The sequence below is a fragment of the Neofelis nebulosa genome, chromosome 7, assembly GCF_028018385.1.
Source record: "Neofelis nebulosa isolate mNeoNeb1 chromosome 7, mNeoNeb1.pri, whole genome shotgun sequence".
Taxonomy (NCBI): domain Eukaryota; kingdom Metazoa; phylum Chordata; class Mammalia; order Carnivora; family Felidae; genus Neofelis; species Neofelis nebulosa.
Genome location: NC_080788.1, coordinates 30,152,453 through 30,168,462, shown reverse-complemented (window position 1 = coordinate 30,168,462; position 16,010 = coordinate 30,152,453). Strand labels below are relative to the sequence as shown.

At 35.7% G+C, this 16,010-nt stretch overlaps 1 protein-coding gene across 3 annotated transcripts in view; it reads left to right on the top strand.

Moving 5' to 3' along the window:
* The window catches only part of SCAPER (S-phase cyclin A associated protein in the ER), a 525,678-nt gene that overhangs the window by 252,383 nt on the left and 257,285 nt on the right, over positions 1–16,010 (top strand). For all 3 annotated transcript variants that reach the window (XM_058736955.1, XM_058736953.1, XM_058736954.1), the window contains one exon: positions 5,557–5,622. In XM_058736955.1, coding sequence (XP_058592938.1) covers positions 5,557–5,622 — 66 coding nt within the window. The remainder of the gene's footprint in view (positions 1–5,556; positions 5,623–16,010) is intronic.

The window sequence follows — 16,010 nt, the reverse complement described above, 5'->3', positions numbered from 1 at the left end:
TTATAGAGAGCCTTGAATGCCATTTAGCAGATTGACTAGATCTTTTGGAAAGGAACCACCATAGGTAACAAAGGGAGTAACATCAAGAAGCCAGTGATTTGGGAAGATTGATAACCTGTGCTATGCTACAGGGTTACAAGGTTGAGAACTTGAGTGAATAGGAGGTTATTCTACTAATCCAAGCATGAAGTGATAGGCCTTACATTATAGTATACTGCAGAAAAAATTAGGCATAAAGAAAATAATCAAAAAGTGTTTTCATCTAATAATTTTTGATGATATATTATTTGAAAAAATGAAAAATAGAAAATAATTTTGAAATTTCAGTCCAAGGTACTATTGAGAAATCTAGTGAAGTGGATATACAATGGTAACCATGAGTTTTGCTTTAAAGTTGTAGAGGAAAAGATGAAGGTTGAACTACCAAGTGAAGAGCTAGAAAAGTTTGACATTTGGACTGAAAGCTAAAGTTATATAGTTAGCATACATTATAAGCATTCATTATTATAATATTAAAATTTCAATGGTGAGAATAATAGTTATTAAATAGAAATTAAAGAAGATGAAGCCTTGCAAAGGGCAGTGATACTGAGCTGTAAAATACAGGGACAGAAACGTCAAGAAGGAATAGAGAGAAAAGGCCATTGTGTTTGATACTAATCAAGATCATTGCAGACTTTCAAGAATGCATTTTTAATGGAGTAGCATGTTTATATAATCATGATTCTGCCTCCATTTTTTCATTGTTGCCATTCTGTTTCTTGAATATACCTTAATGTATTGGCACTTAAAGTTCTGTCTACCCAATCTGAGCTTTCCCCAGATTTATCTGTGACCAGCTTCTTCACTTCATTCAAGTTTCTACTTAGAGTTATCATTATTATTTTTTTTAAGTTTATTCATTTTGAGAGAGAAGAGAGAGTATGTTGAAGGGGCAGAGGGAAAGAATCCCAAGCAGGGCCTGCACCATTAGTGTCGAACCCGATGCAGGGCTCAAACCCACAAACCGTGAGATTATGACCTGGGCCAAAATCAAGAGTCAGACGCTTAACCAACTTAGCCACACAGGCACCCCTAGAGTCATTATTTAGAAATCTTTCACGAGGCCCTCTGTAAATCCCATGACTCCTCAACACACACATATATACAGTTACTCTATATTGATTGTTCTGTTTTCTTCATAGCATTTCTTATTTTCAGATTTCTTTCCTTCCTTCCTTCCTTCCTTCCTTCCTTCCTTCCTTCCTTCCTTCCTTCCTTCCTCATTTCCCTCCTCCCTTCCTTCCATTTCCCCCCACTGTAAACTTTCATATGAGAATAATTACCTTATTGAGCTTTTTATATCTGAGTTTTTTGTATACTATATGTTTAATGCTGAGAATAATTTTTGATACATTATACATACTCAATAAAAATTTATTGAATGAATAATAAAACATGAATATATGAGAAACTATCTGAAGAAGAAATAATAGTATTAAATCAGATTTCATTTGATTTTCTGTGAAACTAAAATTGTTTGGGTATTCTTTTGTTTATTATTTACTTATTATTTTTTAAAATATAATTTATTGTCAAATTGACCAATATACAGTATGTAAAATGTGCTCTTGGATTTTGGGTATTATTAAAATTGGCAAGATTAAAAGTGAAGAATGGGACACATGGGGTTTAATTCCTTTATTATTAAGTTTTTTATTTTAATTCCAGCAAAGTTAACATACAGTGTTAATTTCAAGCGTACACTACAGTGATTCAGCAATTCTATACATTACTCAGTGCTCATCATCGTAAGTGTATTCTTTAATTGCCTTCAGCTATTTCACCCATCCCTCCACCCCCCCACCCCCCACCCCTTTGGTAGCCATGTTTGTTCTCTGTAGTTGAGTCTGTTTTTTGGTTTGTCTCTTTTTTTTCCTTTGTTCATTTGTTTTGCTTCTTAAATTCCACATGAGTGGAATCATATGATTTGTCTGTCTCTGACTTATTTCACTTAGCATTATACTCTGTAGCTCCATCCGTGTTGTTGCAAATGGTAAAATTTCACTCTTTTTATGGCTGAATAATATTCCACATATACTTATGGAATAATATAATATTTTATTATAATTTATATATAATATAAATATAATATTATATATGTAATATAATATTCCATATAAATTCCATACACACACACACATATATGCCATATCTTCTTTATCCATTCATCTATACATGGACCCTGGGGGTGCTTCCATCATTTGGCTATTATGTAAATAATGCTGCCATAAACATAGGGGTGCACGTAACCCTCTGAATTAGTGCTTTTGTATTTTTTGGGTAAATACCCACTAGTGCAATTAATGGGTCCTGATGTAGTTCTGTTTTTAACTTTTTGAGGAAACTGAATACTGTCTTCCACAGTGGCTGCACCAGTTTGTATTCCCACCAACTGTGCAAGAGAGGGTTCCTGTTTCTCCACATCCTTGCCAACACCTATTGTTTCTTTTGTTGTTGATTTTAGCCATTCTGGCAGGTTTGAGGTGGTATCTCATTGTAGTTTTGATTTGCATTTCCCTTATGATGAGTGATGTTGAGCATCTTTTCATGTGTCTGTTGGCCATCTAGATATCTTAACAGTATTTGTTCTTCCATTCCATGAACATGAAATCCATTTATTTGTGTTGTCTTCAGTTTCTTTCATCAGTGTTTTATAGTTTTCACAGTGCAGGTCTTTTGCCTCTTTGGTTAGGTTTATTCCTAGGTATTATTTTTGGTGCATTTTTATTTATTTATTTATTTATTTATTTATTTATTTATTTATTTATTTTTTAATATATGAAATTTACTGTCAAATTGGTTTCCATACAACACCCAGTGCTCATCCCAAAAGGTGCCCTCCTCAATACCCATCACCCACCCTGCCCTCCCTCCCACCCCCCATCAACCCTCAGTTTGTTCTCAGTTTTTAACAGTCTCTTATGCTTTGGCTCTCTCCCACTCTAACCTCTTTTTTTTTTTTTTCCCTTCCCCTCCCCCATGGGTTTCTGTTACGTTTCTCAGGATCCACATAAGAGTGAAACCATATGGTATCTGTCTTTCTCTGTATGGCTTATTTCACTTAGCATGACACTCTCCAGTTCCATCCACGTTGCTACAAAAGGCCATATTTCATTTTTTCTCATTGCCACGTAGTATTCCATTGTGTATATAAACCACAATTTCTTTATCCATTCATCAGTTGATGGACATTTAGGCTCTTTCCATAATTTGGCTATTGTTGAGAGTGCTGCTATAAACATTGGGGTACAAGTGCCCCTATGCATCAGTACTCCTGTATCCCTTGGATAAATTCCTAGCAGTGCTATTGCTGGGTCATAGGGTAGGTCTATTTTTAATTTTCTGAGGAACCTCCACACTGCTTTCCAGAGCGGCTGCACCAATTTGCATTCCCATTTGGTGCATTTTTAAATGGGATTATTTTCTTAATTTCTCTTTCTGCTGCTTTGTTATTAGTGTATAGACATTCAACCAATTTCTGCACATTGATTTTGTATCCTAGAACCTCAATAAGTTCACTTATCAGTTCTAGTAGTTTTTTGCTGGAGTCTATAGGGTTTTCTGCATTTAGTATCATATTATCTGCAAATGATTAAAGTTATACTTCTTCCTTACCAATTTGGATGCCTCATATTTCTTTTTCTTGTCTGATTCATGTGCCTAAGACTTCCAGTATTATGTTGAATAAAAGTGGGGGAAAGTGGACATCCTTGTCTTGTTCCTGACCATAGGGGAAAGCTCTCACTTTTTTTCCCATTGAATATGTTTGCTCATATAAAGCTTTTATTATGTTGAGGTGTGTTCCCTCTACATCAACTTTGTTGGGGGCTTTTATCATGATTGGTGTTAAACTCTATCAGATGTTTTTTTTCTGCACCTACTGAAATGATCATATGGTTTTTATCCTTTGTCTTGTTGATGTGATGTGTCACTTTGATTAATTTGGGAATATTGACCCACCCTTGCATCCCAGGAACAAAGCACACTTTGAGTGTGGTGAATGATTTCTTTAATGTATTGCTGGATTGGATTCAGTTTGGTAGTATTTTATTGAGGTTTTTTGCATCCTCAAGGATATTGGTCTGTAGTTCTTATTTTTAGTGGTGTCTTTATCTGTTTTTGGTATCAGGATAATTCTGGCCTCATAGATTGAATTTGGAATTTTTCCTTCCTTTTCGATATTTTGGAATAGTTTGAGAAGAATAGGTATTAACTCTCTAACTATTTGGTAGAATTCGCCTGTGAAGCCATCTGGTCCTGGACTTCCATTTGCTGGGAATTTTTTTTATTACTGATTCAATTTCATTGCTGGTAATTGGTCTGTTCAAAATTTCTATTTCTTCCTGCTTCAATTTAGGGAGATTATATGTTTCTAGGAATTTACCCATTTCTTCTAGGTTGTCCAATTTGTTGGCATATAATTTTTCATAATATTCTCTTGTAATTGTTTGTATTTCTGTGGTGTCAGTGGTTATTTTTTTCTTGTGGTACTGATTTTGAGTCTTCTCTCTCTCTCTCTCTCTCTCTCTCTCTCTCAAAAATAATTACTTGCCACTGTAAAGTGGTTATTTTCCTGTTTTGATATTCCTTAATATTGTGGCTGATAGCAATGAGCATGCGGAGGTTGCAACAGCACAATTTAATGTTGAACTCTAATTTAGTTATTCTTTTGTTCCCATGTATAACCTGTGCTAATTTGCTTTTTCCTTATTAGGGGTGTTGTAATTTGCATCTTTCATGATTTTTTTTATGGAGTATTGCTTATTTTTTCATTGTGATCTGGATTGATCTACATCGTGAATAATTCTTTCATAGGTCACTAGACTAATTCTTTGAGACTAGGACTCTTTGGGTGAGCAGTTAAAATTTAAGTTAGTATTTTCCTTTTTTTCTTCCAAAAAGAGAAATTGACAAATTAAGTCAATATTAATGGATTGCTAGAGTGACACCTTTGTTAGATTAACTGTTGCTGGCTATCCCTATTGGTTCAGGCAAGCCAGAGCCTAGTTAGACAGTGGCGGAAAAGCATTATCTCAGATTTTTCCAAGCTTTTGGTATTTAAGAAATATAAATAACAAAACAAAACAAATCTTTGTCTCGTCCAGTAACTTTCACTGCCTTTCAAATTATTTCTAAAGTTAAATATTCTTGTATTCAGCTTTGCATTATATACCTCTTAAGGTATATAGATATTTAGCCATTTCAACTATCTTGTAGAAACCTAATATGGTTTTAAATTTAATTATCATGAGTTTAACATTTTTGAAAAATAAGCACCATTCTGTACCATATCTGTAAACTTAGAAATGTTTTTATGAATCTCCTCTTTATCCTATGAGGAAATAATTTTTAGTCTTTTTTGATAACACTTATAGTATTTTAAAGAAATATTCTCAGAAATCAAAGTGTTAAACTAATGTTCCTAATACTGGGAGAGGAGAAACATAGGGTTTTAGATCATCATAAAAATTAGCAGCAAATTAACTGACAGTGATAAAACTTTTTTCTCTTCAGGGCCAAGGAATATGAGAGTTTAATGGAAACAAAAAACTCTGGATCTGACTCACCTTATAAAGCAAAGTGAGTATTTTACCCTATATTTTATTTCTCTATCTCACTGGTGTCTGCCTATACAAAAGTTTATCTGAACTTGTATTCCTGTGATCCTGGGCTTTGGTATTGGTTGCCTAGAGCTTCATTCTTCTAACACAGTGGTCTCCAGCCAGGGATGATTTTGTCAGGGGATGTTTGACTGTGCCTGGGGATATGGAAACACATTTTGGTTATCACAGCTTGGAGAAATGGTGTTACTCCCATCAAATGTACAGAGACACAGGGATGCTGTTAAACACTCTGCGGTGAGCAAAGAATTACCTCATCCAAAACATCAGTAGCGCCTAAGTAGAGAAATGCTGTTCTAGCAGAACAGGTTCTGGCAGTGCTGTTCTGGTTCTTGCTCTGAGGAGGCCTTGTTTAGGATTGTTGCCAGGGCCACTTGACAGATGAGGAGGATTTGACTCCACCACTGAGTATACATGTAACTACACAGGAGCTAAGTAAACAAAACCATCATCATTTTGCTTCTCTCAAATATGTTACCAGTAGAGGTGTGGTGAGGAAGATACTCAAAAACACTGCTGATGGGAGTGCAAATTAGTGTAGTCTTAGTGAAAGGCAATGTGAATCCAGAGCTTAGAACATAACACTGCTGCTTGGTGAAATAACGCAAAATGTGCCCAAATATTTATATACAAAAATAACTATTTTACTGTTATTTTTCATAGTGAAAAATTCAAGAAATAACTGCCACAAATTGGGGAATATCTATAACCAGTTGTTGGTGTAGATATGCTATAGCATTTTAATGTAGCAGTTATTTACATTTAAAACAGAAATATTGTTGCCTTCAGAAATGAGCTACCCACTGGGGCACCTGCATGGCTCAGTCAGTTAAGCGTCTAACTCTTGATTTCAGTTCATGTCTTGATCTCAGGGTCATGAGTTTAAGCTCTGTGTTGGGCTCTGTGCTGGACATGAAGCCTACCTAAAAAAATAGAAAAAGAAATGAGATGCCCTTAAGATAATTGCTTTTATCACTTATTGTTTTGAAACAATTAGTCATTGCCATCCTAAAAGAAAAAAATTATGTAAAATTTTAAAGTTAACAAAATTATCAAGATTATGATACTGTATATCTGGAAAACCCAAGAAAATCAAGTAAAAAACTAGTGGAAATAAGAGAATCAATTCAGTAAGGTGGCTGATTACCAAATTAATGTGATAATATTTGGCTTTTCTGGGCCTTTGCCTCATTCCAGGCTCCTTACTTGTGTTGCCTCGTTTATTCCTCACAACAACTCAATGAGTTTCATTAGGGAAGCTAAGCCTTAGACAGGGTAAGTAACTTGGTTTAAGGTTATGCAACAACATAGCCAAGCTGCAAAATTAATGCTTTCCTTTCTGATGATCAGTTAGAAAACATCAATATCATTTACAATAGCAATAAAAAATAAACTAAGAATAAACTTGACAAGAAATATGAAGGCTCTATAAAAATTAAAAACCTTAAAATCCTAACAAAGGGTATAAAAGAAGACTTGTATAAATGGAAAAACAAATTACACTCTTGGATAGAAGATATGGTATGGTAAAATAACAACCATTTTAAAAAAGAATCATTTTAAAGAACATACGGAAAAATAAATGAAAATTTCTAGAAAAAAAATTTTAAGGGATTAGTGAGGTAGGACTGCACTTACAGATATCTAAGTATTTGTTAAAATATTTTTGCACTGGGGCATTAATAAAAATTCAAATTTATGGAAGAGAGTTTTAAAAACAGTCTAGAAATAGATTAAAATATTTGAGCAAATTTAATATATGATGGTGAGATAATGTTTACAAAGATAGCCACAAGTTGAGCCATTCCTGGGGGCATGCCCCTGTGCAATATAATATAACTTTGCCACTATTACATCAAGTGGTGGACTCTATTTCCTTTCCTCTTGAATTTATTCTGGACTTTTGACTTGTTTTTGACCTACAGACGACTACAGAAGCACTATGTGATTTCCAAGACTTGGCCTCGGAAGTCTTAAGCCTTCTCTTTCAACCTCACTTTCTTGCTCCCCTGTGATTGCCGTGTAGGGAAGTTTGGGTCAGCCCCCCGCCCTCCCGCCTTGAGGATGAGAGATCACTTGGTCATGGTGATAATCCTTTTAATATGTAGTTGAATTCATTTTGCTTGTTCTCTTGAGGATTTTTGAATCAGTGTTCATAGGAGATATTAAAATTTATCAAGCCTCTGCTTGTGTTACATTTGCTTATATCCCATTGACCAAAGCAAGTCATCTCACCAAGTCCAGGGTCATTGTAGGAGGAGAGTGTACAAGTCATGGATAGCAGGGTGTAATTCGGGAGGACCTTTAATGTAAACAGTCTACTTCAGAACTTTCTCTGGATTCTCCTCTTACTTGACTGGCCACTCTTTTTCAGTATCTTTTGCTCGGTTCTTACTTGTCTCCTTGACCTCCAACATTAGCATGCCTATGTCTTGAGCATTCAAATACAGAATTATTCCCTTGGTAATCTTACTCAGTTTTATGACTGTAAACGTTTAGTCACTGATGGATTTTAAATTTAGGACTCCAACCCAGCCCTCTCCCCAGAACTCCAGGCTCATATATCCAACTTCCTATTTAGTATTTCCACTTGGATGTCTGTTTGTTCAGTTAGACCCCTCAAGTGAACGTGTACAAAATTAAACTCTTGAAGTTTGCTCCCAAACTTTACCCCTCATATTTTTGCTCATTTTAGGAAATGGCAAGTCCATCCTTTAAGTTGAGACTAAAATCTTTAGAGTCATCCTCTTTCTCCTCACACTTCATTTTCAGTCCATCAACAAATTCTGTTGGCTCTGTCTTTAAAATATATTCAGAATCTGACCACTTTTCATTACCTCCATAATAACTACTCTGATTTAACCTACCATTATCTCTCATCTGGATTAATTTAATAGCCTCCTAATTAGTCTTCTACTGCTTCTGCTTTTCCTTACTACAGTCTGTTGACTACTGGGCAGCCAGGACGTTTGTTTAAATTATAAGCCTAGAAAAAATAGCAGTAGCAATAGAAGCATAATTTTTCAGTATCTCCAGATCTTCACATAGAAACCAGGCAAGTAGTTAAGAAAACCAAAAACCCATGGCAGTGTTTAACAACAAACCACCTTACCAGATATCTCCATGAAATCCAAAAAACAAGTAAATCCAAACAGCCTTAGGTACTGCATGTTATTGACATCAGTGTGAAAGAAAGCAAAAAGAAGCAACTGGAATAACAGATGTAAGGAAAGAAGAAGAACCCCAAAATAACTAAGGTTTTCACTGCAAAGTACAGGGAACCAATTTGAAAAAAAATCACTTGAACCTCATTTTCAAGTAAGTTCCTCTGGGAGGGCTCATGTGAACAATGTTGCCTTGCTCTTACATATCAATAATTTTATGCCTTCAAAAATCAGTTTTTCCAATTGCAAAATTATTGACCCACATTTTTTTTCTTGAGGATCTTCAATCTTAAAAAATGAACTTTAATCAAAATTGTTAGACTTCAACATAATGACTGTGGTGAACCTGATACAGTTTCTTATAGAACTAACACTGATGGCCAGAAGAAGAATATTACATAGTAACTGTATCTCATAATTTTGTAACATAACTAAGACAAGTATCAGTGAATATGAGGAGAACGTATGCTAATAAATTAAATGTTCTCTAATTATATTGGTAATGATACCAGTAATGTTATTCTGAGTCTGTTCTGCATGTAATGTGGGATAAAGTAAAAGATATTATGCAAACTAAAATTCTCTCATCCCCTGTGTTCCTGAGAAGTTGAGTCCTGAGTTTATAAGAAAGGAGAAAGGAGATAAATGTAATATAGAAGAGATGAGGTAAAACCCCTGTAGGACTGAATTTGAATTAAATGAATTTATGAGATATTTTATCTTTCAGAAAGTGTTATGTGTATTTGTGTGTATACATATTTGTATATGTATGTGCATATGTATACATGTATATATATGAATGTATGTGTATATGCACACATTTATTTCCTAGCTCTGCCCATTAAAGAGACCTAGAAACAATGACCATCATAGTGGCAGTGAGCTCACTGATTTGGGACTTGAAATATCATTTCTCACGAAAAGAAGCGAGAACTTCTTAGAAAAATGCCTAATTCTAGATCTAAATGCCCTGTCATACTAGATGGCAAGGAGGCTATCAAAAACTTCTAGCATTTTGTCAAAGGACTCAGTAGCCAACTTAAGAGTTTTATACTGGACAAAGAAGATAATTTGAGCTTCCAACAGGATAATTATTATAACTGATTTAATTTGGTAACCAAATAGTAGATGAAGTGTCTTCTTATTAAAATATTCTAGCCAATAAGTGAAAATGACTCTTTCTCTCTTCCTCTGGTTACCCCTCCCTTTCCAGAAAAATTTAGTCCTGAAGTCATTAGATGAAAGAATACCAAGCAGCCATCTGCAGTGTTGAGATGGCTGGAGACAACAGTGGCACAGTGGGGGATGTAAGAGCCTGAGGAGGCTGAGGTGGATGTTTGTGCAGGGGCATGAGGAGTGGCCATATGTGGAAGCTCAGAGCCCCAGCAGAATGAAGGGAGCTTCCATGTGAGGTGGGGCATCATGGCCTGGTGTGGTGAGTCAGAGCAGAATGAGGAGGGCATCTCTATGGAAAAGCATCCTGGTATAGTCTGTTAGAGCCCACGTGAAGAGGGAAGCCTGACAAAGGCTGTTGAAACAAGCAAGGGTGAGAGAGCACAAAAACCCAGAGTGGGGAGTCAGAGCCCAAGCTGGGACATAATAGCATACATATAGAAACAAAGATGGGTGATATGTTACATGTAGGGGAATTGGTCAAATAAATAAATATATTAAGGATGATGAAAGGCAGATTGCTCACTACTGGAGAAGAGTTAAAAATGTATCCAGGAAGAATAGAAAGACCATGTAGTGAATTGGAATTATAGGTATCAGTTTTAATTTGTATTTTCCAATATATAGAGATAGAAATATAGATGTAACTGTGTTGATTTATTCATATATATATAATATGATAATATGTATATATGACGTATATAATATATGTAATAGTAATATATAATAATATATATATGTATGTATGTGTGTGTATATATATATATATTATTTATATACACATTTCCTATTTCCAATTATATATATATTATTATATACACATTTCCTAGCTCTTTCCACTGAGAGTCAGGGCCTTGAAACAGCAACACCCCAATAGCATTGAGCACATCAAGTATACTCATGTAATGTGAAGGCAAGGTGGTTTCTCAAAAGGGGAAGTGGGTTCTTTTTTCTACAAGAAGGGATGCTGGCGGGCAAAAATGAAAGATACCCAATGTAAGAGGTAACATGTACACTGATTTTTGTCATCTGATCTAGGTATTTCTTAAGATCTTACATTTAAAAATATAGGCTTCACCATATTATTTAAAAATAGAAGGGGAACCAATAGCCCTAAAACTGTTAAGGTGTTTATGTCTTCTTGTCCATCACACTAACGAGCAATATTTCTTCCTAAAGTGGACCCAGTCTCCTTTCTTACATTTTTACAAATCATCCCAGTGATCTAATGAACCCTCCCCAAAACTTTACTGTGACAAAAGTTAGGGCTTCTTACAGAAATACATTTACATTTCACATTTACCGGTGACATATATGAACTTAGAGTTGTTGTGGGAATTTAAGTTTTGAGAAGAAAGTACTTGACCTTACAAAATTCCTCCCAAAGCCCTTTATCAGACAGATAATTCTCATGTTCTAGGCTGGGAGGTACAGCGCCTCTACTTTTTCTTCCCATGCTAGAAGAATTTTCTGCCAGAAGTAACTCAAATAACAATTTCTGTGTTAAAAACTGGATCCTCTAAACAGCTTCTGTTCTTCCCCTGTAGGGAAAATATAACTTTCAGGGCCTGAGTCCCGACAGTCTATAATTATTCATAGTATGAATCAAAATCTGATGCTTTTTTTTGAAAGGGGCTATATTATTTGTGGTACTTCTGTGGAGGCAGGGAATAAAACAGAGGTTTATCTCATGTTACCAAAGCATCCCCTTGATTTGGCATTCTTCCTTGAAGGGTAGGTTCATATGAATCCCAGATTTGATTTACCTCAGGGTGAAATACAAGCCTCTTGTATTCTGTGAATTAAAATGATCCTTGTGCCTCCCTAAGTACCCCTGATTTTCAGTGGAATGTGAGCATTCTTGGTAAGAATACTGCTAGATTCATATGCATCCATGGCTATGGCTGGATATTTAGTTACATGGTGTGCAGGCTTTATTCAGCCAAAAGCTGAAGTGGCTACTTATCTGTCACACAATAAACTTCATTGCCAATATTCCTCAACATGATAAGGTCAGTAACTTTAATCGGATGGGACTCCAGCCCATATTCGATTAAAAGGGAAAAGAAGTATGTTGTTCTTATTCTGTGTCTGTGTTTTTTATATTCCCTTTTTCCTTGTGTTAGATTGAGACCTTCTGTCAATGAATAGTAATAATAGTTGATCATTTATTGAATGTCTCCTTTACTCCTGAATGGTGTTAAGTACATTATTTGTCTCTGATCTTCAAAACCTCTGAAAGGAAAGAAAAGGAGATATATATAAGATATATATATATATATACACACACACACACACACAACACACACACACATATAAAATCTCCACTTTTAAGGTGAAGAAATTGAGATTCAGAGTAGTTAAGTAATTGTCCCAGAGTTTATACATGTGGTATGTACTGGAGCCAGAAATCAAGCATAGGTATGTCTGATATTAGAGTTTATAGTCATTCTTTTGACTTATCAAAGTAAACTTCGTATGGATAGCTTAGATTTATTTATTTTTATTAATTTATTTTTATTTATTTTTTGGCAACGTGTGTGTGTGTGTGTGTGTGTATATATATATATATATATATATATATAAAATTTATTGTCAAATTGGTTTCCATACAACACCCAGTGCTCATACCAACAGGTGCCCTCCTCAATACCCATCACCCACTTTCCCTTTCCCCCACACCCCAAAACCCTCAGTTTGTTCTCTGTCTTTAAGAATCTCTTATGATTTGCCTCCTTCCCTCTCTGTAACTTCCCCCCCACCCCCACCCCGCCCCGGTCTTCTGTTAAGTTTCTCAGGATCCACATAAGAGTGAAAACATATGGTATCTGTCTTTCTCTGCCTGACTTACTTCACTTAGCATAATACTCTCCAGTTCCATCCATGTTGCTACAAATGGCCATATTTCATTCTTTCTCATTGCCAAGTAGTATTCCATTGTATATATAAACCACATCTTCTTTATCCATTTTTCAGTTGATGGACATTTAGGCTTTTTCCATACTTTGGCTATTGTTGAAAGTGCTGCTATAAACATTGGGGTACAAGTGCCCTTATGAATCAGCATTCCTGTACTCTTGGGTAAATTCCTAGCGGTGCTATTGCTGGGTCATAGGGTAGATCTATTTTTAATTTTTTGAGGAAGCTCTACACTTTTCCCGAGCGGCTGTACCAGTTTGCATTCCCACCAATAGTGCAAGAGAATTCCTGTTTCTCCACATCCTCGCCAACATCTATAGTCTCCTGATTGGTTCATTTTAACCACTCTGACCTGTATGAGGTGGTATCTCAGTGTGGTTTTGATTTGTATTTCCCTGATGAGGGGTGACATTGAGCATCTTTTCATGTGCCTGTTGACCATCTGAATGTCTTCTTTAGAGAAGTGTCTATTCATGTCTTCTGCCCATTTCTTCACTGGATTGTTTTTTGGGTGTGGAGTTTGGTGAGTTCTTTATAGATTTTGGATACTAGCCCTTTATCTGATATGTCATTTGCAAGTATCTTTTCCCATTCCATAGGTTGTCTTTTAGTTTTGTTGATTGTTTCCTTTGCAGTGCAGAAGATTTTATCTTGATGAGGTCCCAATAGTTCATTTTTGCTTTCAATTCCCTTGCCTTTGGAGATGTGTCAAGAAATTGCTGCGGCTGAGGTCAGAGAGGTTTTCCTGCTTTCTCCTCTAGGGTTTGATTGTTTCCTGTCTCACATTCAGGTCCTTCATCCATTTTGAGTTTATTTTTGTGAATGGTGTAAGAAAGTGGTCTAGTTTCATTCTTCTGCATGTTGCTGTCCAGTTCTCCCAGCACCATTTGTTAAAGAGACTGTCTTTTTCCATTGGATGTTCTTTCCTGCTTTGTCAAAGACTAGTTGGCCATACATTTGTGGGTCCAATTCTAGAGGCTCTGTTCTATTCCATTGGTCTATGTGTCTGTTTTTGTGCCAATACTATACTGTCTTGATTACAGCTTTGTTGTAGAGGCTAAAGTCTGGGATTGTGATGCCTCCTGCTTTGGTCTTCTTCTTCAATATTACTTTCGCTATTCGGGGTCTTTTGTAGCTCCATATGAATTTTAGGATTGCTTGTTCTAGTTTCAAGAAGAATGCTGGTGCAATTTTGATTGGGATTGCATTGAATGTGTAGATAGCTTTGGGTAGTATTGACATTTTAACAGTATTTATTCTTCCAATCCATGAGCACAGAATGTTTTTCCATTTCTTTGTGTCTTCTTCAATTTCCTTCATAAGCTTTCTATAATTTTCAGCATACAGATCTTTTACATCTTTGATTAGGTTTATCCCTAGGTATTTTATGGTTCTTGGTGCAATTGTGAATGGGATTAGTTTCTTTATTTGTCTTTCTGTTGCTTCATTATTGGTGTGTAAAATGCAACTGATTTCTGTACATTGGTTTTGTTTCCTACAACTTTGCTGAATTCATGTTGGATAGCTTAGGTTTAAACTGTAGTTCACCAGTGCCTTTTTGAGCTGCATTTGCTGTTGTATTCTTTGAGAAATTTAACATTTTTACACAAATATTATTTAGGTGAAATTGTATTCTGTGGTGTTATTTGTGAAGAAAATTTCCTTATTTGAACTAATATGGTTTGGAGACAAAAGCAGGAGATTTGAGACCACAGGCCTAACCCCACTAATACCTTTTACCAGTTGTGAGACCTTGGGAAAGTTACTGAATTTGCCTGAACCTTGGTTTCTTCATTTTTTTCAAATGGGAATAAGACTAATGGACATTGTTTTCATAGGATTATATCAGATCATGTACATTATGTTCTAATTTATGGATATTATTAAGACTAAAGAAGAAATTTCTTCCTAGCCCATTCATCATTAAATACCTGTTGAGTGCACTTATGTAGAGATAGCACATTCAGTGCTGTTAATAAGGCAATGAATAGGTAGACACGAGCCGTCTTTCATGAAGTTAATACTATGCTTCTGTACTGTTCAGTATAATAGCTCCTAGCTATATGTGACTATTTAAATTATTAAGATTAAATGCAACTTAAAATTCAGTTCCTCAGTCTCACTAACTATACTTCTGGTGCACAAGAGCCACATTTGGCTAGCAGCCACCATATTGTACAGTCCAGATATGGGACATTCTCATCATTGCATAAAGTTCTGAATGGGAAAGGCTTGTGATGAGTGCTTTGAAGGAATAGTCAAATCAGAGAAAGTAATGTTTGAACTGAAAACCTGAGGATACATAGAAATTTTCTAGATAATGTGGAGGTGAAGGAAGCATTTCAGAAGGAATGAATGAAGAGCATTTGCAAAGACACTGAAGGAAGACGAAGAGAGTTAATTTTGATCCAGAAAGGCTTCATGTGCACAGAGTCTGTGTGACAGGATTAGCCCTACATGGGCAGAATCGGTCTTCTTTGATTATAATAGGAGAGGCAAAGGAGAGTATGGGTGAAATATAGGTAGGCTTGTAGGTTTTGTGGCAGAAAGTAAAGATTTTCTTGTTCTAGTAGTTCCATTTTCACTCTGAAATGTAAGATCTTCTTTTGAAAACAAGAGGGAGAAAGGAAAGGATTGAGTTTTGAAGAGAATGGATAATGTATGAAGCAAGACTTTATGGAGAGTGAGCAGATTAGACAGATTTAGTAAGATCCTGAATCTATAGTCATAGGAAGATCAGAGATGGAAAAGGCTTGCTAGATGGTAATTATCCAGCTAAATAAATTAATACATCAAGACACTGAGAGTGGTGCCAGCCCACAGTAAGAGTTAAATATTAGTGATTATCACCACTGCTGCCATTTGACTGGTAGGAGTAACAAACAGAACAACAGAAAGGGAATGTAGCATGTTTAGCAGAAAGTGACTATAATCTTGGCCTACAGAATCTATCACAGATAAAAATGGAAGTGAGACAACAGGGGGATGATGTATAGGGGAGAAGTGGAGAGATCTGGAAGTGTTTCTGGTGAATATCTGTCAGTGGGCTACTTAAGCGAGTAAGTGGAAAGGAGAAGAGGATTGCTCAGAG